The sequence below is a fragment of the Branchiostoma lanceolatum genome, chromosome 14 (assembly GCF_035083965.1).
Source record: "Branchiostoma lanceolatum isolate klBraLanc5 chromosome 14, klBraLanc5.hap2, whole genome shotgun sequence".
Lineage (NCBI taxonomy): Eukaryota > Metazoa > Chordata > Leptocardii > Amphioxiformes > Branchiostomatidae > Branchiostoma > Branchiostoma lanceolatum.
The window spans coordinates 11415905-11442500 of NC_089735.1; the positions used below are offsets into that span (position 1 = coordinate 11415905).

Sequence of the window (26596 nt, forward strand, 5' to 3'; positions counted from 1 at the left end):
GGTGAACGGTACACATACCTGTACCCTCGCGTCTTTGTTGAACGGCCCGGGGTTTAAATTGTGCCGAACCGCCACGCTTGTCTTGTCGGGGAGCCCTACTTTGCGAGAGGTGTTATCTGCTGCTAGGAGTATCGATGACATAGGTGCTAATCACAAGAGGAAGCCAGTCTTTTGTTGTCACATCACATGGAAGTCGAAGGAAACTAGACGCTTTCTACAAACTAATCTTGCTTATACCCTTTCCAAGGTCTATACGTTGTAAAGTTGGAAAAATATCGAAATTACTACTCTACAAATATGATAAAACTGACTCAACACAATTTGTCTGTTGTCCAAAATACCCATTACTAAGGGAATTTTGCTTTTAAACACTCATCTTGCCATTAACTAGGATATAACAAGTCTTAAAAAAGAATTTGAGAACTTATTTCTACGTCTCCACGTCGTTCACAAGAGCACCTGTAACAATCTTCATGATTTATGATATTGATAGAAACCTGGCGCCAGACCCAGCAAGGTCATGTTTCACACAGTGACACACACAAACACAGCATCAGACAAAGTACTTTAGTGTAGTCCGTTGATACTGAGAATAATAATAATTTTGTATGCGTTATCATTCTAGTTGGCCCAAAGTCTGCTTGGAGAAATCCATTGTTCTCTCTCCTCATTAATCAGTCCATATGTGCCCCAATAATTAGCCTCCATAGCAGGCTCTACCAGGCCATTCGCGAGCCTGACACCATTTTGCCCGTAGAATGGTTTCAGGCTGGCTGATGGTTACGGGCTGGCTACAAAGAGTGTATCATAAGCCCCCCAAAAAGGCCCGGTAGAACCTGCTATGGAGGCTAACCAATAATTGTCTATACGCTGATAAATAAGGCATCTGTATGGTCGGTCAACTTCTGTGAAATGACAGCCCCCCCTACTGTTTCCATATGTACAGATGTGCATAAACGTTCTGTAGTTAAAGCTCTACATTATGACATGTATACACTACAAGTAATTTTGTAGATACTGTACCTTGTTTTTGGTAGATATAGTTGTAGAAGACCTAACGAAAGTAGCTGTACCTTTAATTTGTCTTGTCAATCAAGTTTTACATGTGTGTCCTTTCTTTTTAAAAATGTGGCATCGTAAACTGTATCTAACAGTTTTGTTTTTGAGTGATTTGACGTTTATTACTGAAAATCAGACTAGAAAATGATGACTTTTGATTTCCAGACTGATAATTCAAAAGTAATTTTTCGCATTACTGAGATGCTTGCCAAAGCTCTTAGATGTACCGACGTATTGTCTGTTACTGCTTCTATTTTTGTGTGTTATTATAAGATGATTGTAACATAGCAGAGTTCCAAAGAGCGTTTCCTGGTTTCCTTATTGTGTATCGCCGACGGTTGATAAATTGGTAGGATTCAGTCAGATCTTCCATTAGCATGCCTTCGTGACAAGCAGTACCATGTACGAGTACTCCACTAATTCGTGCAAATACAGCCCTGTGTTTTAGAGCGCTTCAAAAACAAACTTGCTCGGCTGTGACTTTGGTTAGCATCCACCGTTACGTTAAACATCACTTAGCACATACTATTAGGCCAAGAAAGGGCCATGTTTAGGGAGTACGTGCCTTAATAAACCCTGAAGTTCTCCTTTGTTAGCTCCTCAAACACCGCCTTGAAGACGTAACCTGTCGTTCTTGAGATAAAGTAGCTGTATCTGCCGGAGGTCGTCAAGATTCTAAGCACTCGCCTTGGTGATAAACACCTGACGATAAATCACAGGTAGGTATGTCGGTTTCTTGTGAAGAAAAGGCACGCTGTGTTGTTGTTGTACCTGTAGCGCGATGACTCTCTATTCGTCTATGTGACTGCACATTTCTGAACTCAGATCGCTTTGAGGTGAGCTTGTATTTGGGGATAAAAGGCATGGGTCGTCCCTCTTCGACGACAATGCTTTGGTATCCACGGTAATTATAAGAATAGACTATGTTCGAGTGTGAAAGTAACGCTAACCGGGTGTATTCTAAGACACATCTAAGATTCAACTCTTCGCACTTCAGTTGTCATCTTACGATGATTTCCTGTAGTGAACTTTGTTCAGTAAAACCTCTTTATTCCCTCTTTGTAAATTTAGAAACTGTACTAGAATCTGCATTGAAAGGGTGTTGAAATAATACCCTAATTCCTGTATAATTAGATTTCTTGATTCCTAAATCCCTCCCCCCAAAAAAAGAACTTGTTAGGTATATTTTCCATCGGAATCTTTCCCCAAACATCAGGACGGTTTCCTTGGGGGTGTTCTTGCACTGATGACTTTGTTGAGTATTTACATAGAGCTCATGCTACACCGACCGACATGTGTTCCGTCTGGAGGCAAATCTGGGGATTAAGGGCGCCTTGTGGATTTGTTGCTCGGTAAACACAGAGTACCTGTACCTGACAACACTGTACCGTGGAAGTGAGGGGGGGGGGGGGCAGCATAGTGAGTAATGCTTTTACAGTAGTAGTTAGTACCATTATTGGCTTTCTAAAACCTTAGATCAAAAGTTAATTGGCACCTGGCTCAATTAGAGGAATAATCTACAACGTATGGGGTAAGAGGTAGAAATGGGCATGCAGTGTGAAGGAATATAGCATTTAACGTTTCAGTAGATGTCTGGAGGCAAATCAGGTACAGGTACTCTGTGTTTACCGAGCAACAAATCCACAAGGCGCCCTACGTAACGTTATGTAATATTGTCATAACGTACTATGCTGCTATGACATACATAACGTATTAGATCTACTCTACTAGATTGTTAGGGCCTAGATATAGTAATCCGCATGCACATATGCACTGTATATAGGTATATGTAATATTGTCATAACGTACTATGCTGCTATGACATACATAACGTATTATGCTTTTGCCTAAAGTACACTTTCTACGCTTGGCAACTCAGCGAGTGCGTAACTCGCCTGGAAAGAGTTTCACTGGTGTTGGTTCATTCTACGTACTGATTTCATTACTGAAGTGGTTTAGGTAGAGCCAAGAGGGTAAATGCCGACACAAGAGTTGTTACCGAGGTAAACAAGTATCTTTAAATAACCCTTGTCAGCCCTCTACACCTTGGCAGACTATAAACGGATTTCTTAATCTGAAGAGTTGGTGAATACAAGGCGGTTTAGATCTCCTTGGTAAATATGACTGAAGCTAAGGCGACTTAGCGTTTGCTCAAGAGATAAATGCATTTAAAAGAAGCTTTAATTAAGAAGGCCCGAGACGTCACCCGAAAGAAGAAGTTCCCCAAAATCACCTTCAGATTTTGACGTAGTCCTTTTCTTTTGTGTAACGTTACATGTAGTGTAATCTCAAGCACTCGAAACACTGTCGTTTTCTGACGTTCGATTGTGACTGTGACACCTTGTAATGATGGCAAGCTTAAGAAGAGTCAAACAATGATAGATAAGTCAACTTGTTCTATTTTCACAGTCTTTTAATGTATGTTAACGTTATTATTTTGTCACTTGCAATAAGTCATCGGGCAGGAATATGCATTAAACATTATGATCATAACTAATCATGGGTAACAACCAGGTAACACTATATAACCAACAGAACCCGCAATGATCTCTGGCCTCTATGTAACACCTTGTGTTTCTGAAAAAAATAGTAAAAATGGGCCGAATAGGGTGAAACATTAGTCAGAGAAGTTAGCCGACCACGAAAACATCCTATTTGGCATATTTCGAACTAATTATAACTTTCGTTCGTAATCTTTGGCCTCTAGTGAAGATTAGTAATCTCCAAGCAGATTTCCACAGTGCCAAAATCGTACAAGCTAGCCAGAGAAGCTCCAGTCAGCCAGAGAAGTTGTCAGGCACCGTCGGATTGCAAAATTATTTCTGCCAGTTGGATACGGTCTTTGCAACCGTTGGGTCTGCTTGGAGACTAGAAGATTAGGACAATCTCTATAGAGTAGACAGAGTAAGAGAAAAACGCAACAGCCCAAAAACAGTTTCCCTTTTAAGATTGTTCCATTTACCACAGACTACACCGCTTTACCTGTCATCTTGCGAGTCATTTCACCGATGAGTATTTTGTGTACAAGATGTTATCTTCTGACTAACTGACCCAAAAAAATCCAACCTTTTGTAATAATTGTTCATATCGTTCTTAACGATCGCCTAGCCGCCCCCGCCTAGGGCTAACACCGACCCCCAAGTGAGATAATCACAGAAGGAGAAACTCGTAATGATGATTATTGTCACAGATCGGCTCATATGTAAGACTGTTTGGCGGCAGGTTGATTTTCTTGTCCAAATCATTACTCGTATTTGTAAATACGTGAGTAAATACATGTGCACATATACAAACACAAATGTTTACGGTCTCTAGGCACTAGTGTAGACAACATACATGTATATGATATTTCTCCTTTCAAATATTTTTGTCCAACCCGAAATCCTCATCTGATAGATGTAGAGTTTTACGGAGAGGTTTCTCCAGGATATCTTTTTCATATTCAAGCATTTCAATATTTTTTCTGTGTTTGCTATGATTTTATAAACCGTTGGAAAGTCGGAAAGATAATTGATTCAGGGTAATGTATTGAAACTCCATACGAGTGAATAAATACATAGTTGATTAATATCACCTTTATCAGTTGATCCATTATCTAGAAATTGTAGTGTATGCTTCTTTCTTTGATCCATAAGTGATCTTTCATGTCCTTCTAGACATATAGTGTCGATGGTATCTCTTTATAAAGTTTATATTGTATATGTTGCACATGTTAAGTTGTCATGACCGCAACCGCCGTGCTTTAACACTATGTCCAACCGGTCTCTGTTGTGAACCAATATTTACTGAACAGTAAACCACTCGAGTGCGAACAGCATTATGTGATCGGACACTTTTATCACCCTCTCGAAGTTCAGTTAGTCTGTCAAAAGGTAGAGGCGCGGTATACTCGCCACCATTTTCAGTCCCAACAACTACTGAGAAAGTTCCTGTTTAAAAAATTGTTCATGCTTCATGTGTTCATTTTCTACAACATAAGTCTCTTTCATAGTTCCATTCTGATCATACAAGTCGACGTCGTTCAGTTAGTAATAGATCTTTGAAAAGTAGGCAGGAACCACTTGAGGTTAAAGGGTGAAAAGCTGAAGCATTTAGTATTTTTCAGGTGAGTCCTCCTCATATGTTCTAGTCTAAGCTAAAATATTTTCATTTCTTCACTTTTGAATGGCGAAGAACTAAATGTAATATGTACTGCTCTTTGCCTTTTGAATGCATTTCTAGTTTAAGATTGTTGCACTTTTTATTCTGTGCTGTTAAAGAAGCATCGTGCGTTTCACGTCAGTCTGTGCATTGTTCACGGTCGAAAAGAAATGGTCCCTGTAAAAGAACAACAAATACCGCAGCAGGTCGGCATGTTATCCGGGAGCCATGCTCGCCTGTAGGTAGATAGTAGATAACAGCTGACCCGAATCGTTCGGGACGCACGGTGGTTGTTTTGGAGATTATGAAGGGTCGTGTGAGTGAGTTTTAGAGGGGGAGGGGGGTGGGCATTTGTTTTGAGAATCACACAACAACGAAGATCTTTCCCGGTCGATACCTTAATTCAGGAAGGGAGGGAGGGACGGATGACACATAATACGATGCTAGAATTGTGTTATAATCGTCCTGTTCTAGTATGTTTTGTCCAGTACTACCAGAAAAAAGGCAAGACATTTTGCCAACGTACCATTCTTTCTGTAGAATGTACAGTATACGAAGTGAGATGTTTCATTTATCTGACATCTGATCATGGTTGTGGAATACCTTTTATCCAACGTTTAGACTTCATAAACTGTAAATATTCTTCATGAAGGGGGCACGCACACACAATACTATTGCCTGTCGTCCCAGTAACGCTCAAAGACGTTTTTACAATGATTGGTACTAAACTGAATTGCTCTACTCGTTCCAACATACAAGTTGTTTGCAGACGGCTTAACCGAGCCATTCCGGACGTCAATACACGACAATGGGCAATGATCTAAGCACCAAAACGACTTTTTAATTACAACGCAGTCAAAACCTTGACGTCGATATCAAAAAGATTTGATACCACTCTGTACGACCGCAATGAGGTATAACTTCCCTTCTTTGGAACGCACCACCTTTTGATACTCTTGACTTTAATTACTGCGTCCAACGTTTGCAGATAAAAGCTGTGCGTACACAAAGGTTCGTTGTTTAGGGTGCGAATGGTCCCATTTCTACGTTTACACTACCACCAGTAAGTTTAACAAGTCGAGAAGTGTAAACCAATTGTCCAAACTGTGAGATCACGTCGTGGCATTTAACGCACGGGCTGTCTAAGACTTTCTGAGCACGGACGCTTTGATTCAAACTTGCCTTGGCTTTAGCTGTAGCCAAGTACACGTGCTGTATTTTATGCTCGAAGTGAGCCAGCGTTCAATTAATTTCTGCAGATCTTAACAAGCGAACACGTACACGAATGGCGGCGGGTAAATACAACGATGTCGCCGCACATTGTCTCTTGTGAGGACAGACCTGTGCCGTGGTGTGGACACAGTTAAACTGGTGCTATTCATTCCACTGGCAACTCCCTTCACAGCGTGTTTACAGGAGTAAATATTGTTCAGAAATGTTCTACCTCCTTTGTTGCCTAAGTCAGCACCCTGTCAGGCTCTTGTGTTTCAAAGGTCGTTACAATCTATATTATTGACTCTCAGCGTAGTAAAATCCTATTCTGTCCCAACATGTCCACTAAAGGTTTGTAGCATTTTGTAGAAGTAGGGTGGTATTGTGTAACCCATTAACCACTGGACTGTTCTAGTATTTCATTTGAAGTGTTAAAGTTTTTTGTACAACATTTTTTTCTGTTGTCCAGTAAAATGTTTTGGAGTTTTGTAGAGCCGATGTGTACTTAAGGTATCAATAATAAGAGTTAAACAACCGTGACATATGTTTTATGTAGGCATTTTCAACGTTGATAGGAGACCCAGTCACAAGCTCGCAATGTCGAGGTCTTAAGCCCCTGTCACACTTGTGCGTATATACAAGCCCGCATGAGTTGCGTATTAACATATTTTTGGTCAAGAATGAAGTTTCAGCCCAAGAAGTCATTTCCTTGGTTCGATAACTAGACTACACAACGGTGGGTCAACGCAGAAAACAACTTCCTTCCCGCAAACTTTCCTTAAACCTAAGAAATGTTAATGCGCAACTCATGCGCACTTGAATGTACGCACAAGTGTGACAGGGCCCTTAGATGGTGGCAATGTACTTTCGTTGTCCTGATGTTAAAAGCAGAACATATGAACGGAACGTTACAGAAACACCAAGCCTATAAAGTGATAAAGAGCTATCTTATTGGCATATCGTCAACATAGCAAGAGGTCGGCTTTCGAGAGTCTTTCTAGAACTTCTCTCTGTTGATCTTGGCACTTCTCACCATCAACTTAGCACCCTGCCTTCCCGTGTCTGCCAAGTGTTCCTGTCATTTGCGAAAAACCTTTTAAGTTCAGTTGATTTACTCGTTCCGTTCACAATGGCTGCTTATTTTGCACAGCAGGCGCTGCAAGGCCACTCCATCCCTCCCACCTCGCCGGCAAAGCCGATTGCGTTTTCCGCCCTGCCGATACCCATTCACGGCGCCCACAATGGCCATGGACGTTGAGGAGTGGGCCGCTTTGTTATCTCATTGTCCCCGGTGACGAGTTTTCCCCTGAGTTCTCTCCATCGCTCGGAGACGCCGCATTATCGGACATAATGTTGTGGCTCTTGTAGATTTGCGACAATCGCGAGTGTCCTTACCAGGGGTAGACAAATTGGCGGGGACTTGTTGTTGGACTCTTTAAGAGATCGGTCGGCTGTTCGGTAGGCTTGTGGAGTCGCCTAGCAATGGTGGGTTCACTCAGAGTGCTTCGGGGTGTGTTGATGTATTGATGACTACGCCTAGTACACACAAACAAATTTAAACAGAAGCGTAACTAACCGTTTTCTGTCTGTCTGTCTGTCTGTGCCTGTGTGAGTGCATGTGTCTCTCTATATACAATTTTGAATGAGTGAGTGAGTGAGTGAGTGAGTGAGTGAGAGTGAATGAGTGAGTGAGCGAGCGAGCGAGCGAGTGAGTGACTGAGTGTGTGTGTGTGCGTGTGTGTGTGTGCGTGTGTGTGTGTGCGTGTGTGTGCGTGCGTGTGTGTGTGTGTGTGCGTGTGTGTGTGTGCGTGTGTGTGTGTGTGTGTGTGTGTGTGTGTGTGTGTGTGTGTGTAAATCTTTGACATGCAGAGGTTGAATAAAAGCAATGAAGATGTAACAATGACTACATTATGTGCACAAAACAACATTGAAAACTAAGATACAGTCTTGAAGGTCAGATGTCTCCTGGGGGACTTTTGTGGAGTCACCTTGAAGGATCATTTCCTCTATCGGGAAGGTCATATGACAATCACAACAATCAACATGACCTTTTCTCTCTATTGATTACATAAGTCTGTAGTTTGCTACCGTCTGTTTAATCAGTCTATCTCTATTCATGAAATTCTGCACGGGCGAAGATATAAGCAGGTCGACCAGGAGACATTGTATGTAGATTTATATATACAAACATATAGTATGCAATTACAGTTACCAATCTATAGTGATCGCCCAAAAGATTTGAAGAAACAGTCACAACAGACAGTTGATACAGTTCGACTGGCTACAGACAGACTGAGTGTTCTTATAGGCCTCCGTTGCAGTCCTTCCCACTAGCGATTTTTTAGCGATTTTTCCCCCAATTTTTTTGTTTGGGGGGGGGGGGTATCTGCTTGAGGCCCCGTATCTGCTTGGGATTCTGTTACCGCTGTGATCCTGTGTCCGCTGTATGGAAGGACTGCAACGGAGGCTAGTGTTCTCAATGCTTGAGTCAATGGGAGCAATAATCTAGGGGACCACCAAAAAGGGGTGACATTGGACACGTGGTCTTGATGCAGCGATGGTAACAAGTATAGGTTTGACTTTTCAAAATCTTATCCAGTTGCTTGAGTAATTATTTTTGGCGTATCTTATTACCTGGATGTCTAACCTTCATCAACGTAGGTTTGACTGTACTTTAAATATTTCACCATGAAGCATAGTGGGGCTCCGTCCTCACAGTAGAAAATCTTGAAGATTTAGAGCCCCTTCAATGTTAAGCACCTATCTGAAGTAATATTTTCAAGACGAGAGAAGCTCGTGTTTTGTCAAGTAAGACTAGACTACGCACGCGGGTGTCTTGGAGAAACTGCCAAGACATGTTATTGAGACATGCATGGTTTGCGATGAAACGGTTACGGTCCTTCAAATCTTAAGGTTAGCCACCTGGTGTCTTGTGCTTGAGAACAACGTTCTAGCGGTCACAGATAACTTGATTGCGCAACAATTGTACAAGGTAATCCACTAAGTAACGTTTTTCATGCCGTGCGTCTAATCTCCAAGCAGATGTAAGGATCTGTCTCATTCTCACGCCTGTTTTTGCAACATTAGTGTCCTTTTTTAGAACTGCATGTTTTGACGATCAGAGGTGATGAATTGTTAGTGATTCGAAATACGCCACCCGTACGTAAGTAATGTCACGTAGCTCACACAGTTATAACCCTTAGCATTTCACTTACAAAGGGAGTTTAAGATCATTCTAGTGGGAATATGTTATTCATAAAATTCGTCTGAATGAAAGAATTGATCGGGATAAGGTCAAAAGTAATAATGTACAAATACTTCATTTCTTATATGCAGTGGATGCTAGGAAAAAACGTTTTCATCAATAACACATCCGTCATTTTTAGCAGATGATGATTTTAGCACCAAAAAGCTCTTATAAAAGTGCGTTTTTGTTGTGATTTGTTTCCAATAACTTAATTTTCTTTCTAACGTTTAAAGTGTTTAGTAACAGCATCTTTTCCGTTGAATTCAGGGCACCCGCGAATGATCCCTAGTTTAAGCTATATTTGTGTTGGTAATTCTTGCATCCTCCAAGACCCAATTAGCTGAGACACCATTCTTTCTTCAAGCCGAGTGCTTCATTTGAGTGACGGACTACTGAACTGCATTGGTCAACACAGCTTGTAGAGTTGACCAAACACTAGCCACACGACAGAATTGTACCCTGTAATGATATATTTGAAAAGGCCTTCGGGAGTCATTGTTAATGTAGCGTGGCCAATTAGTTGGGATATAGGAAACCGTTTGGCGGCCAAATGCATCTTTCAGATGTATCAACAAGACCGGATTAGACGGTAAACCGTACGAACAATGGCTCGTTCGGTCTCTATCAAACAAAAGAGTTCGTGGTGCGAGCTCGTTTACGGATAGAATTCGAACTAGGGAGAATGTTCTAGGTGTTTTGAACCATAGGACAACGTTATCAAACTTTCTTACACGGCGTTTTTCCTCACGTTGGGTCTCCACAACAATCTTTATTAAAATACATGTAGAACCACCAGCATTTGCTCTTACTTGAAGGATGTCAAATTTTCCCACAGACTTCTGTAGCTTTGCTGCAAGTCCATTAAATTCAGTACATTTAAGATACGCTTGGTGCGAATCAGTGCTAATTTGTATTAGGCAAGCTGATTGCATAATAGTTATTACAACATTCAACAATACATACTTATGCTCTATGTAAGCACTGTTGGCCTATATGGTCTGTCTGTGATAACCTCATTGCTCGACAATTGTACAAGATACAACGCATCGTGAAATCTGCTACTAAACAACAGTTCTAGTAAACGACGTTCTACTAGAAACTTCTTTTATAAGGGACGAGACTACATTTGTAGATGTGCTGTCATATGTGAAATGTCTAACACTGCATGTAGTTCCTTACATGTATGTACTGTCTACTACTAGATCACTAGAAGCCATCGCATTAGAGTGCAACATGTGTACCACCTAGTGCGTGGTGCAATGCAATTAGTTATCCTAATAACTGTTAACCTCAATTTTCAGGCCACAGAATTTCTCTACTTTTCCGGTTCACCTAAATGGACCTGTAATCCACTAAAAGCCTCGCCCTTTCTCTGACTTAAGCCGAAATGTATTCTAAAGTTCATAATCAGATTACGAGACGCCACCCGGGCACCGACTCTTTTTGAGTTGTAAATCCTTCCTGATTTCATCCTGAAAAGTGTTTTTAACACGTTCTTTGTCGTACACAAAATGAGGAGTTATTTGATAAGAATGTCTAGCGTATTTTTGTCCTGACGTAGTCACTTAGACCCGTGAGAAACATGTTTCAGTGGTCAGGAGTTATCATGTTGTTTCCAGAAAACTGAGTCTGTTTCAAAGATTGACTTAGAGCGTTGTGTTACTCGCATATACTATACACTCATAGACAAACACAGACGCAGGGGCATGCCTGTATATGTTGGCTACGATCCATCAGTTTCTTTTCTAAAGCTAAAATTATTTCTAATCAATTTGAACACAACGGCCTTATTTGTTAAAACCTCAGTGCTACCACAGCCCTGTGATCCTTTATGCCGTGTTTTAAGATCCCATGGCCAACTTGCAAAATACTTAAATGAATGGACTCGACATCCCACAGCGTTCAATACACTTGCCGGAATACTCTCCAAGTAGAGGTTTAGGTCGAGTAGGGTAGGAGTGTCTTCTTCGAGAGAGACGTTAAAATCCCGAACACTCCTACCCTACTCGACCGAAACCTCTACTTGGAGAGTATTGCCGGAAAACATCAATTGAAAAGTTGCCCAAAGAACCCCTGAGTCGGACTAAGTCTGTTGAAAGGCACCACAAAATCAATTACAACAACAGCTCAGCTCCCTGTCTGTGTTTTGGAGATTTATCTACACGTGTTTTGACGTTCCCACAAACATGTTTGTAGCAACCGTGAATCTTGTTTTCCCTCGCCATTAGAGAGAGCCAAACGCGGTGTTACAACAGTATTAATCACTCACAAAGATTACGTTAGCCTCCCACCTCTTCAAACATGTGTTATCCCCAACTGTACTCCCTCAGAAGTATGTGTAATTCCCGTGTGTATGGTTCGTGCGCAAACGCAGTTGACATAGGGGTAACAGATCGGTCTGTCGTGGCTTTGATACAAATAGAACCGACCGCCTTCCACAAATATTTCATAAATCTGTAGATAGTCCATTCAGGTCGAGGTAGGGTTATCTGAAACGGAACCGACATATTCGTGCCCAATGCAATGGTTCGTGACCCAATGTTTGATAACCTAATTCGACAGCCCCGAAAACGCCTATATTGCTCGGATACTAACGCCTGTTGCGAATGAAGCAGAACAATTTATCATACACGTATCCCGCGGAAACATATTCAGGTCTTGTAAGATTGCTCTCAAGTGTTTTTGAGCCAAAATCAGTCACGTTTGGGACCGCATTCTTGCTGAAATAAAACGCCATCTTGCAGCGAGTAGTAGGTAGCATTCATTACGACCTGTTGAAGGCAGCTGAAAACTGACGAATCGTTGAAGAGAAAAGACTGTGAGACAGCCACTGTCCTTATGAAAAAAATAACTTTGGAATTTCAAAGATATTGTTTATCAATCGTGCGTCCGTCCTCAATGATAATACATGACAAAATGTAGATTGCTAATACAATATGTCGACATGAAGGTAAATATTTAGAACTTGAAATTAGATCGAAGACAATCTGAAGTAGATGAATTAAAGTCAAATTGAAGATAATCTGAAGTAGACGAACATCTAGAATTGAAATCATATTGAAGACAGGCTGAAGTAGAAACAATCATTGATCGGTTATACTGACATTCTTCCGTATATTTTTTAAAAGATGGATCGAGACCAGCAGCATATATCACTCCCGCCCATCTCCAAACAAGTCGCGTCCAGCCGGTCTCCCCCGCGTCGCTCCCCCGGGCAGGATGCAGTCAGCCCCGGGAGGAAGCCTGCTGACCACGGTGTCGGGCTCAGGAAGGACGGGGCACACGCCGAGCAGGACGAGGTAAGCCGTTCTTTATTATCTTCGCCGAGAAGATTATGTTTTCCACTGAAGATTATGTTTTCGGTTGCTCCAGCTGTGGGGTGGGTCTGTATGTATGTCAAGAGCATAACTGGAGAAACCTTTGATGGATCTTCATGATTTTTTAGTAGGTGTGTAGTGGTTGTGCAAAGGAAGGTTAAGTTCGAAATTGGTTTACCTGGCGTTTTCCAACAGTACTGTAGCGGACTTTACATGATAAAAAACTATCATTATTCCTGTTCACTGAATCGTAAATATGTATTTAATGATCAAAATGACGACATGTGGTTTTCTGCCACTTTCCCATATGCTTATTAAAATTCATTCTGAATCAAAGATGAACTGTGAATCGCCTATACAAAAATTGGACTTACCCAAATTTTCAATTGATCAACTCCAGTTTAAATGTTTAATATTACTTTGCCTGTACACTTATAAATATTTGTGTCGACGAACTAGGGATAAGATAGGGAGGCATACCAGGCTATTCGGTACTTCTAAGTTGATGTCGATGGGTTGTCTTTATATCATATCTCGGTGTATTCTCTGTCTCTTGATATTTAGATTGCTGGTGAGAATCTCAGAAAGAACCACGGGCGGAAAGTAAAGAAGAAGACGGAATCTCTGGTCACCAGTCACTTGAGGGTAAGTCACCACAATGCATTTTATGGCATTTTTCATATGCCGGGACGTACTCAAATGTATGTATACATACAACAACTTTTCAATGTTTTGTACAAGTTTGTGCATTGACCTACAATTGATAATCGAATCATTTCCATCACTCATAAGCACGAACAATTGTACAGTTGGATAGAAATGCAGTGCAACCCTGTTTTGTGTGAATCGAACCCCAAATCTTTTCTTTCTGACTTTTGCTACTACTTTCCGTATTTGATCTAACGTATTGGTATATTTCTTGTTTTACAGAAAAGACTGACGATACGCCACAACAGGCGTCTGTTGGAGATGTTCGGGGATCTCCTTGATAGCGAAGGAGAGGGAGACAACGTGGGAGACAGTCTTCCCGAGGAGAGGGTCTCCTTCATCATTCGTCAGGGAGAGGTAAATCTAGTCTTAACACCGCGACAACATCGTAGTCGCTCGTATCTTCTGTGTTGTTACAGGTTTGCGTAGCAAAACCCTTGTTATTGGCATGTGTGGTGGCCGCCATCTTAAATTGTGACGTCACAGGGTCGCCATACCATTTTATTGGGAGTGGTGTTTTTTGGGGTCGCTAGCGTTCTCTCTATCTTAAACAGATCGGCACACAACTATCACACATTCAACTCAAATAGAAAGAAAAATTCAATACCAATTCATATTCATAAAAAGACCCCGTAATCCCTAAACTAACATAGCAAACCTGAAGTATATGTAGCACAAATACTTAACTCTAGTTTGTTTATTATGTTCTACTCTGTTCTTATGATCGGAGGAGTTAGGCCAGTCCCATCATGTTAGATTTCTTAATAGGCTTCAGGGATTGGCCTTTCTTGGCTTATTATTTTCTGTTTTCTGATTGTACACCAGTGCTGGTATTCTGATTGGTACCTGTTTTCTTAATATCTACATCAAGCCTAGCCTGAAGCCTGGAGGTTACCACTTCTCTATATTATACATTGTTCTAATGTAAGGCTAGACTCATACCTCATACTTAATCGATGTTTCCTACCTTCAGACCATAGCTGAAAATCCATCTCCTTTCAACAAGTACACGGATACGGGTGAGCGGGTGGAGATAGTCAGACCCTCCAGCGCGATCCGTCTGTCACCCATCAGCCCGCCAACAACGCCTCCCCTCACCAAGGCAGACCTCAACCTCCCTGCGTCTAACGGGCTGGACAACGACATCTTGGTGGAGAGTGTTTCCGGTAGCTCTGTGGGAAGCGTTGGAGAAGGTTCTCAGGCAACTGTAGGATCTGACACGCCAAACGGTGACTCTAGAAAAGACAGTGAGTCGGGCAGTAGAGACGGACATATTCCACACAGCGTAGACATAAGCTTACCCCACGATGCTGACAGTAGACTGTCACCGGAGCAATCTTTGAGCACTCTGGCACAGGTAAAATCGGTAGGATTTCAGGACTCGGGCGTCGGTAGTTTAACCCTAAGTAGCCCTGGGAATTCTACTGTTGTGACAGACACTGATGCAGACAGACCGGCCATCGTGGTGGGGGTGGATGACCAGAATCCAGTTCAGGACGCCATAGCAACCGAATCGTACGACGGCGATGTTGAAGAAGACGACGAAGAGGTAGACAGGGAGCTACAGCAACTTGACTACAAAGGAGATACAAGAGTGATGTCGTCTCTGTCTCTAGCGGAACCGGATGATAGACTATTACCGTCGGTTAGCCCTGTACCCACCCCGTGGCCATCAGGTGAAGAAGAGGATGGGTTGAGGCTTGCACAACTTGAGCTGCCAGAGCGCATGGATCAGGTGCTACACGGGAACGTGCACGTCCATTGCAGGGTGCAACCCAAGACTATCAAGGTGTATATTAGCGCATCGTCAGAAGGTAGGTCTGGTTTTAATCATTATAACTACAACCTTCAAACCTTAGCTCATTTCGAATATGCATATCTCCGTTACGTTTGTAAAACAGCATGTTTTACATCATGTCGTTCATAAATCAGCATTACACATTACACCTTCTTTGTATACTTTTATATATTGTATGCAGTTTAGGGTTCATAAAGGTTCATCGCATGTTGTTCTGCATTCAATGGTTTGTCTGCCATTTATAACTAACCTGATGATGTTTGTCATTTCACCTAAAATCAACTTATGACTTTGGATGTTTTACAGATACAGTGCACGAAAGAGACACACTGGCGACAAAGGCATACCCCCAACTAAAGCAATACTACAAAGATAGAGGATACGAGCTTCAAGTCGTAGATCTTAGATGGGGTTTTGAAGACATGCTTGCTGACGACCACTCCGAACTCGAACTCTGCCTGAAGGAAATAGAGAGCTGTCAAGGGATGGTGACCAAACCTTACTTCGTGGTGAGTGAATTTGTCCTCTAACAATATTTATTCTAATGAGAATGATGAAATGAACAAAGCCATAGCACGATTTTCCACTCTCGGTACTTGTGTCACTTAAGAATAACTATATCTGAAATATGGGGGTGTCCCTGTGGTGTAGTGGTCTGCGCCTCTGTTACTTACCACACCTGGTTCTGATTACGTGGAACCAGAAGGCCCGAGTTCAACTCCCGGGTAGGACACCTCTGGACAAGAGGCGCATTGAGTCATACCAAAGACTTTATTAAAATGGTACATACTTCTGAAACATGTATGGAAGTTAAACACACTCCATTGCCAGTGGACTAGCCCATGTTGCAGTGATTGCATCACAGTGTGGCCCAGGGCTATGAAATGGGGATGGGCACCGCCCTATACACCGTATGGTGTGGGAGGATCTTAACTTTTTAATATCTGAAATATGTGACTCTTCGCCTCGCCCTTTACAGAGCTAAGGACGTAGAATGAAACCTCGCATTGCAAAAATACTGTTACCAGTCACATCCTCGGGTTTCATGATGTGGTGATTTAGTTAAACAACGTATGATGATGATCCTCATGACTGACACAAATATCTTTATTTCATTGCAGACATTTTTCTCACAGAAATACGGGCCGTGCATTGTTCCTGCTGCAATCCCAAAGGAGGAATACGAAGCTCTCCATACAGCTATTCTCGGTGAGCGGGACAAACTGTTGTCAATGGGACGATTTTCTCGCAGAAGCCTCGGGGAAAATATCTACGAGGATGAACTTCAGAAACTCGATGGTATAACCGAGGAATCGTTAGACAAAGGTGACACACAGGTTTGCACTGACTTGAACATGAAATCAACTTTGGGCGTCACAAGCAGCGACAGTTCGCCAAAGAAACCAGAAAATGGCACAAAAGTCAGGCGAAAGTCGTTCCAAACAGGGGACATTTCTAGACGAGAATCTACCGTAAGTTTAACTGATGTCAAAGAACAACTAGATGAAGATATGCTGGACACAATTGCAAGCCACATTCTCAGCGAGGACTCGCCAAAGAAGTCAGACAGCATCCCTACAAGTGGCAAAATTGTCACGAAGCTGGCAAGGAAATCGCTACCAAATGGGGGGATCTCTAGAAAAAACTCTATGGCAAGCGTAGTGGATGTCAAAGAGGAGCAGGAAGAAGAAACGTCAGATACGGGTAACGTGAACATGAGTGAGATGAAGACAACGCACGACTTTGACCTGGATTTGGCGCTGTTGACACTGTGGTACAAGTTGGACGAGAACATGGATCCACCGGTGTACAGACTACAGCCTATAAGGTAGGTGGAAATGTTGAAGTTTACACATATAAACATACAACACACCACGCACTGTAAAAGTTGAATTAAAAAAAACAATGTTTCACTAAACTTTCACTTTAGCTTTGTACTAAAGGCGCTGTACATCAGAACGTGTTTTGTTGCTTTCCAAAGACGTTTACAGACCATAATAGGATTTTCATGTATTACTGGTTTTATTCTAACGACACCATTCATAATTATGATTACCATGAATACTACGTTAGGACAGACTAAAGGAATTACATGTACCTAACATTTTCTTTTGGTTGAATACAGGTTCCCATAACTCTTACGCATGAACATGATTCAGTATACTACAGACTCTGAATGTTATCAATCTTCCCGAACAGTTCACAGTATCGCGACTTTAATAAGACTACGGACAGATCCAGGCGGCAGCAGGCTATTGGTAACTGGAAGGCGGTCCACCAGCGGCTACAGAAGGTACTGCAGGACTATGCACCACGGACTGGTTCCAGCGAGGACACCATGCGAAAGTATTTTACATCAGGTAAGGGGCAAAACTATTCTTGATACGATTGTGAAGAAACGAGTCTGTGTTCTTCATATTCTACGTTATTCTCCCATTTTTGACGCCATGCGCCAAAATGTGTTCATTCTAGTCAAAGCATAGAGTTGGTAGTAATCCTCATTCTACACTAAAAAGAAATTTATCAGCATCTATGAATAAACTTTCTAGTAAAAAATAAAATTCTCTGATTCCCCCCAAACAGTGGTTGATCTAGAAGTTCAACACGGCCTGTCCTGCAGTGCGCCCAAAGATGGCTTCGTTTGGTTCAAGCGGAGGATTGTCGACATGGAGTACCACATCAGCGACGCCGCCATGCGGACTTTCACGGACATGCACCACGTGAGACCTGAGCTGGATGACGCAGCGACACAACGTCGTCGGGAATTAGAGGAAATGTTAGAGAGTCAGGTCAGACATTTTCTGGAGACTTGTACTGTAGACTTGTACTTAATTACAAAGTTCGAACTAGTGCCGACGTTTTCATAGCCTATCTGTTGTCTTCTTCAGATCTTTTAAATGAAGTGCAAGAAACAAGCTCACAAATCTTCGAGTATATTCGCATAATTTGTTCTCAGCATAAGACTGCTGGGACAAGCAAAAAGTCCCTTAAAAGTACAAAGTACACAATATAACCAGTACAAAGAACTGCTGGTTATGATACAGATAAGTCTTCCGGCTGTTTGGTGTTTAGAACAGAGCTCATGAAAAGAATGTGGTGCTATCTTACAGATTCCACTGCCCAACATCCATGAGTACACCTTGAGTTGGACCTCCGGTGGGATCAACCCCACCAAAAACCGCGGGCACGCCATCTACGTGGACAAACTCTGCCAGGACTTCTCCAGAATCCTGACGGCAAGCATCGACGCAAGTCTCGCGCAACAAGGAACGAGAGAAGACGAGAAGACGGTGCTCTTTGAAGCGATAGCACAACATGTCAGCTTCTGCCAGGACAGGTATGTATTCACATCCTATGTCATGTCCCTTGCCCACTTAACTTGTACGAAAGACGATACTCAATCAATGTCTGGTTAGGAAAGTCTGAAAGAATAGGAAACGATGTTTTAGTGAGAAACTTTCTTTTTTTTAAGCAGGTCTAGGGTTCATCTGTAGATTCCAACACTAGAAACTGAATGCACCCAGATATTCGACTGTACATCTGATTCACTACTATTAAGGAATGAGTCAATCTACCGCTTACATGACGTCACTTCATGCAGATAGGACACGTGACTCAACGATCAGTCGATGGAAAGTCACAGAATTTGATGAGTTCTACCAACACAGAACTTTCAAGTTTCAACCTACATGTGTACCTAATAACCTTTCTTACGCCTCCATGTGTTACAGAGCGGCGACGTTCTTTGGTCGCAAGAGGACTCTTGGGCAGATCAAGAGCTACCTCCGCTCAGGTAGCCGCCGGCCTCTCGTCGTTCACGGGGCGTCAGGCACCGGCAAGACCTCACTGTTGGCCAAGGCCGTCATGCAGACCACAGACTGGATGTCATGGTAAGAAAGACCGGACATAAGTTTCCTTCAACAAAAAAGGGCTTTTATCAATGAGAGTAGTGCGGTGGCACATTAAACTTCTTTTTACTAACTTTGATGCCAGGGTCACATTTTAAAACCGGGGCCCAGTAAGACTACTGTCTGCAGGAGCGAAAAGATAAAAGTGTGTATTAAGAAATATACTCATATTATGGCCATATCTTTTTACATTTCGTGTGTTTTGTTGTCTTTTGTATCATACTTTTCGTTCCCCAAACTAGACGGGCGCCGGCTTGCGGATGTGACCCTGGCATAAGGGTCAAATAGGCCCTTAATGATAGCATGTGGCTAATTGGTCAACATCGGACAGTCGAACAAATCAGTAGATGAAATTAACGCATCTTCCATAGGCTACAGTGTAACATATGCCTCTCACAAGCTATACCCACTGTAGTCTCTATGTTAGTCAAAAAAGTGCCACAGCAACAAACGCTGTCCGTCACATTAGTGTCCCACTATCACACTGTGTACGCTTGAGCTGTGATTCGCTACAATCCAAAGTGAACGCCAACATGGCGACGGACGCATACACTCTCTAGCTCTACATACTACCTGCTTGTTTCTGATAGAGGCCCAATGGAGGTGATTGATACTAAACACGATCTCTCTCTCGCCTCTACAGTGGCGACTCGGCTGTAATCGTGAGACTGATTGGTCTGACGTCAGAGTCACGCAACATCCGGAGCCTACTGCGCAGCCTCTGTCTGCAGCTGACGTGCATCTATGGCGGCGACATGACAATGATACCCCACGACTACATGAGTCTGGTCAACTTCTTTGTCGTCCAGCTGGAATGTGCGAGCGCCGACAAACCACTGGTCGTGTTCCTGGACGCTCTTGATCAGCTGACTGGTAGGTACTGCTGGAAATAAGCTAGTTCACGGTTGCTACTTCGCATGTGAAGTCCCCCGACCTGTAAACAGTTCTCGTCTCGACATTGTCTAAATTTGCATAACAACGCCCCGACGGGTGGCAACCGTGAACTAGCTTATTCAAGGCTCCCGAAATCCACCAGGTCCTATGATTAATGGATAAAAAAGGTCTTTATGCACAACCTAAAATAATACATAATCGACGTTTCGGTGGGCCCTCTATCATCTTCCTCAGGGCAATACTGACGGGTTCTACTTCGCACTGCAGATAGGTCACCGAAACGTCGGCTAGGTATCAACTATTTAGTTGAATACAGATAACTTTGTCAACAAGTGTTTTAGCAATCTGATGAAACTATTCAAAGATACATGCAGCTGCGATTATGTTTTACAATGTCTTTTTTAGAAACATAATTATGTTGTACTAGTAGAAAGTATACTGTGCCTATCCCTAACATTCATGTAAGCCGTAATTTGTGTATGTCAGTGATGTGGAGATTTACAGTGAAAATTAGTTGTGTTAGTTGTGACAGTGCGCTTCCGTTTATTTAAAAGACAACCTATATTTTATCACAGATGACTACAACGCCCGACAGCTGTTTTGGCTGCCGAAGGAACTCCCCACGTATGTGCACATCGTAGTGTCCACAGCGCCGCAGAGAAAATACGACTGTTTTCCAGCACTCAAGGTAACGCATGGATATGAATGTTCTACTAAAACTGTAGAAATGATAAGCTTAAATTCCTTCCCGAAGGCTACTTGCAAATGACAGGATAAACGAAATAAAAACAAAATGAAGCTTTTATCAAATTGAACCATGTGACTGCTAAATTAAAGTGCTGAATCTTAACTGCAGAAATATCATTTTCATGTATTTGTGTGCCATGATAAATCGTTCCTGTTTGTACATTTTACATCATCTATGGCATTTCGTCATCTTTACCTGCGCCGTATCTATTCTGTCCCTAAAGGAAACAGTTCCGGACGATCAACAGTACGTTGAAGTTCCCGACCTCCCAGAAGCTGATGCTGCCGCTATTGTGGACCACTGGTTAAAGGCCGACAAGAGACGACTCACGTCGGAACAACTGGCGAAAATTATCGACAGCTTCCGACAATGTCCGAACCCCCTGTTTCTAAAAATGGCCTACAATGAGTCGACTCTGTGGAATTCATACACTCCTACGAGCGAGCTCAGACTCGCAACCTGTGTGGAGAAGCTAGCCAATCAGATCTTCGCTCGGCACGAAAGGGACCACGGGGAGGCTGTGGTTCGAAGAACGCTGGGCTACATCACCGCTGCCAAACATGGCGTCACGTTTAACGAACTGGAGGACATCCTGTCTCTCGATGAAGACGTGATGAACAGTGTGACAGTCTACAACACCTTGTCCGTCAGACGCTTCCCGCCCTACCTCCTCAGACGGCTGTTGGCTGACCTGAGCTCCAGCCTGCTCGTCACGCACTCCAACGGTACGGAAATCTACAGGTGGTTCCACCAACTCTTTGCAAACGCGGCGACAGAGAGGTATCTTCTGGACAGAGATAGGGCACCCTCGTACCACACGATCATGGCGGAGTACTTCCTCGGCAAGTGGTCGAACGGAACGAAAAAGCCATGCTCCGGACATCCCAAGGGTCTGGACAGGATGGCGGCGGACATGTCGCTCTCTCGTGAGGTGTTATCCGTTCGGGGGACGAAGGCCATCAACTTCAACATCCGTAAGCTGATGGAGATGCCATGTCATCTACTTGAATCCAACAAGATGGCGCTCCTGAAATCTGAAGTTTTGTGTAACTACGAATGGCTGCTTGCAAAGATACGTGCAGTGGGACTACGTGCGGTGTTGGAGGATCACCACGATTCCCTGAAGGTAAATTCAGATGATGAGGAGTTGCGTCTGTTGAGTGAGACCTTGCAGTTATCCAGCGAAGTCCTGAAAGCCGATGCTCTGCAGCTGGCAACGCAGCTGATCGGGAGGCTCCATGATATAATCATGAACGACAAGCCCTTAGCGCCTGGGGACCCTAAGAAGTATCCACAACTTGGTGTTCTATTACATCAGGCCTCTCACGGATCTGTACCCGCTTTTGTACCCTCCATGACTTGTCTGACGCCCCCTGGAGGAGTTTTGTTCGACCTGCTGGAGGGACACACCGACAAACTCACCGCCCTGGCCGCGACGACCGACGGCTTCCGAGCGGTCACTGCGTCCATGGACGAGTCGATCAAGTTCTGGGATCTCAAAACCGGAAAGGTGGTGAAGACCATAGACGGCGTCGGCAGCGACGTGAGGTCCCTCACGCTGTGTATGAACAATTCTTACGTCGTCACCACGGAGGTCAGCTGCATACGTGTGTGGAGCCTGAACTCCGGTCAGGTGGTCCTGAAGATCGACCAGTACGTGGACCCTGCAATTATCACCACGGCCGCAGAGGGGCAGCTTCTGGTGGCCTTCTTCGACGGATCGAACGAGATGCGAGTGTGGGACCTGAAGAGTCACAAGATGATCAAGGAGGTCAGCATTGGTGATGACGAAGCAGGTAGTCTCCACAAGGACAGGTCCATCCTTGTCTCCAGGAACTGTCACGGGGACCAGGTTCTGTACGCGTACAGAAGCCGGGACGTCGCGTATGTGCAAAACGCTAAGACCGGAAAGATGAAGAGAAGGTTTGTAGCCCAGGGAGACGGTGCGTCCATCCACGCCGTTGCCATGGCAAGGGAGTACTGGATCGTAGCCTGCAGGTACCAATACATGAAGCTACACGAGATCTACCACTTAGAACTGTATGACGTGTTGAACGGTGCCTTCATCAGGAGTATCAAAGGGTGTGCCCACGACATCATCACCGACCTCCACGTCAATCGGCTTGGCTCTCACGCCATCTCCTTATGCGTGTCAGAGAGTAACAACACCACAGACATAGCGGTGTGGAACCTGGAGACAGAGGACCACAAGCACCTCGCCAAACACGCCAACCTCTCCACGATGGGGACGGGCGTGGAGCTACGGTACTGTCTGACGGCGTCTCCGAACGAGTGCGTGCTGAGGGTGTGGAACTTGAGCCAACACATCAACGTTCAGCAAGCTGGGCAGTCGAGAAAGAAGAAGAAGGAAGGGATCCTCGAGACGGTTCCGATGAAAGACTTCCCGCGTTACGTGGTAGCACGGTCCATGAACAACGGACCAATCACCGTCTGGAACGTGGCAAAGGGCAAACGTACGGGGACCCTGGTGAGAATCGAACGCGGATTGGTTGAATCTACCGATTGTGTCATCATCCGTAACACAAAGATCTACATTCTCTCTGACAGAGGAATTTCTCACCTATCTGACGAAGGGAGGCCAGTATTTCAGACCATCTATATCTACGACCTCCAGACGAAGAAATTTGACAAGAAAATAACCGGATTGTACATCGTGCCTTCCCCACAACACGAGTACACAATCATCGACAACAACTTGTTGGGACTATCCGAGAACAGAAGTCATATCATCGCCTGGTCACTCGATACCGGAATGGTCGTCTATAGGCTGAGGGCAAATTTCAGAAAGCAAGAGACGTCCCCGGCCAACCAAACAAGACAGGGGGTACCGACCATTGTGAGGGAAAGGGAACTAGAGAAATCAAGGCAACTAGAGAGAGAGAAGGAAAGAGACAAAGCACGAAGGAGAACGAAGTACACAGAAGCCAGCATGACTCCATGGGAGAGGCGGAACGAGACGAAGACCGCCAAGGTCAGACGATATGATCGAGACGCCATGTTGGAACAACAGAGGTTGGAAGAAATGAGGAAAGAGAAGGAAAATGGCATCGAACAGTACATGGTCAGTGCAGACGAAAGGATTATAGTCTGCTCTTACTTTGCACACCACCTGGCGGTGTTTGACGTCGAAAACAGGACACACGTACACACTCTCGAGAACGAACATTCGATGTTGTATCTCCACAACGCCGCCATGACAGTCAACGGCAGCCATCTTGCGCATGCCAACTACGACGAGATCAGCAAGTCGAGCTACATCACCGTGTGGGATTTACAGACGGGGAAAGTTCGGAAAAGATTGAAGAACGAACCGAACGTCTGCTGTGTTGGTATCACGGATAATGCCGAAAGGGTGATCTTTGGCACCGAAATGAACGTTCTGAAAATATGGTGTCCTTTCAACAAACGAAACAACAAGAAAATTGTCGGCTACAAAGGCCTTTCCCTTGGCGTAGGGAGTAAAATCGCTATCGTGGAGAACGGGTCTCGCGTGGTTCTCTTCGCACAAGACATCTCCTTATGGGACCTGGAATCAGGCTCTGTGCTGTCTGTGTTTACGCCGGACATGCGCATTCAAACCTGCAACGTCGCCATGAATGGCAAGTTGATCGTGTTCGGTATGCGAGATTCCTCCTCCCTTGTGACGTTGCAACTCAAGTCCGGAGACATTGGCCAAGCGCCCCCTGTTGAGATGGAAGGGACCGACATCTTCGGGGAAGCTCCCACCAGCTCCTCCGATGAGGAAAGTGAAGAAGAAGAGGACGATGAATGATTCAGCCAGTCAAGAAGTCCTGCATCTCAGAGCAAATCTAGTCTTAAGGTCTAATGTTCTCAAAAACTTTTTACCGTTTCGTCATGGCAATATTTGTGTTACAGTGCGTTCGACTACAAAGGAAGGTTGTACATGTAGTAATGCCAACATGCCCATGTCACGCATGATTTGTTTGCTATGATATTGAATTCTATCACATGCTATATATGTATATGTATATATTCACCGAATCAAGTGCAATTGTACAGGTTGCCAATTTGATCGCAATTCGTTGTAGAGTAGATTTAGAAATGTAGCATAAATGTTGCTGAAGCTGCTATTCTCCTTACAGAGAAAATTAGGAATTATTGAAGATTGAATGTGTACATAAGAAATCTGAAGGTTGTGTACGTGTGAACACAGCACAAGATGAGAAGACAAGCAGGAAACGTTTATTTTTGTAACCACGTCTTCTGATGGAATTGTTACCGAGTTTAATAAAATCTATTCGGCAGTAAAAGGCGCTTGTGAATGTTTGTGAATGACCCTCAGTTCTCATGTTGAATGTTAAAGGAAACCCAAGCAATAATAGGACCCGAAAATCGTATTTTGAAAGTGAATTTATTTAGTCATTTCTTTACATAATTAGTTCAAACAACACAATCACTATGTATAGCGACGTCCATCATGCAGAAATACGACGTCGTTGTGATGTGAGAACTCACTGAAACTCGTCGCCGGAGTTTTGGTAGGCTCGCGAAACTAAAGAAACAAAGTATGAAGTTATTACGCAAATGTGCTAGATAGTGTTAGTAAATGTCACCATCATAAAGATATCAGCATTTCTTTATTTCCATATTTTGGGCCCTAATATTACTTTGGTTACCTTTAAGAAAGAGTGGGTATTACTAAGACCAATTTAAAAGGTTCTCAAAAGAAACGCGTGCATCAACAACGAAAATGTCCGTGACCGCATGCCTGGTGAAAAATCCGTCCAAGATAGTTGCCTCCATACGGACCACCTTTAGAAGCATCTATATAAATTGTATATCTGTGTATATTCTATAGTAAGTAATCCTATAAGAATGTTGTCCGTTGAACTGATACAGAAGACATATTATCAGTGTAATGCATCAAAATCCAAAACTTTTTATCCTCTTGTTTTCGTCGTTGACACACGCAGCCATGTTCTCGTAAAAGGAATAGGTAGGCTTCATTAAGCGGGTATCTAATTGGACTGCGGCACATTGGCGACCTCGCTGCGACCTAAATTTGGATTTGTGTTACGCTTTAATTTATGATGGGAACATCATACAAAATGAACAAGTATTAGTTAAAATACAACATAACGCACAAGGCGTAAAAGTATTCATTTTAATCGATGGAATTCGTTGAGGATTCTGTCAAATCGCTCGGCCGCAGCGAGGCTGCCATCGTGCCCCCGGTGTAGTGAGATACCCCCTTAAAGATGGCAGCGTTGAGTGCGTAAGCAATCTGTGATGCAGTAACGCACTGAAGTTTAAGTTCAAGGCTATTCCATGCCATGTTCTCTAAAAGATAAGGGTTCATTCACGCGATCACTGACGTTAATCTTTAATCTGATCTTAGGTCAGCTCTGACGTTGTTGGCATCTGTATAATTTACACAGAAAGCTTGCGTGACTCTAGAAGCTGCACGTAACTGAAGGACGGTGGTCACAAGGACAGGAGTCATTATCTGGTTGAAAAGTTGTTTCAACAGCACAGATGTTACAGTTTCCAGCGACAGGAAACAGAGGTAGCTGTGCGACAGTC

General features: G+C 43.5%; 2 protein-coding genes across 2 annotated transcripts in view; both read left to right on the forward strand.

Annotated features, from left to right (window-relative positions):
- LOC136448723 (uncharacterized) overlaps positions 1–25327 on the forward strand; it is a 29025-nt gene extending 3698 nt beyond the window's left edge. Inside the window, exons 2-14 of the mRNA XM_066448367.1 lie at positions 12787–12957; positions 13540–13620; positions 13906–14040; positions 14657–15497; positions 15788–15990; positions 16603–17309; positions 17681–17841; positions 18065–18270; positions 18592–18818; positions 19213–19371; positions 20033–20262; positions 20859–21044; positions 21121–25327. Coding sequence (XP_066304464.1) covers positions 12787–12957; positions 13540–13620; positions 13906–14040; positions 14657–15497; positions 15788–15990; positions 16603–17309; positions 17681–17841; positions 18065–18270; positions 18592–18818; positions 19213–19371; positions 20033–20262; positions 20859–21044; positions 21121–24824 — 7011 coding nt within the window. The 3' untranslated portion in view covers positions 24825–25327. The remainder of the gene's footprint in view (positions 1–12786; positions 12958–13539; positions 13621–13905; positions 14041–14656; positions 15498–15787; positions 15991–16602; positions 17310–17680; positions 17842–18064; positions 18271–18591; positions 18819–19212; positions 19372–20032; positions 20263–20858; positions 21045–21120) is intronic.
- A 1193-nt stretch (positions 25328–26520) lies between these two features.
- The window catches only part of LOC136448565 (aromatase-like), a 5934-nt gene continuing 5858 nt past the window's right edge, over positions 26521–26596 (forward strand). Inside the window, exon 1 of the mRNA XM_066448178.1 lies at positions 26521–26596. This exon is cut by the window's right edge and continues 148 nt beyond it. Coding sequence (XP_066304275.1) covers positions 26549–26596 — 48 coding nt within the window. The 5' untranslated portion in view covers positions 26521–26548.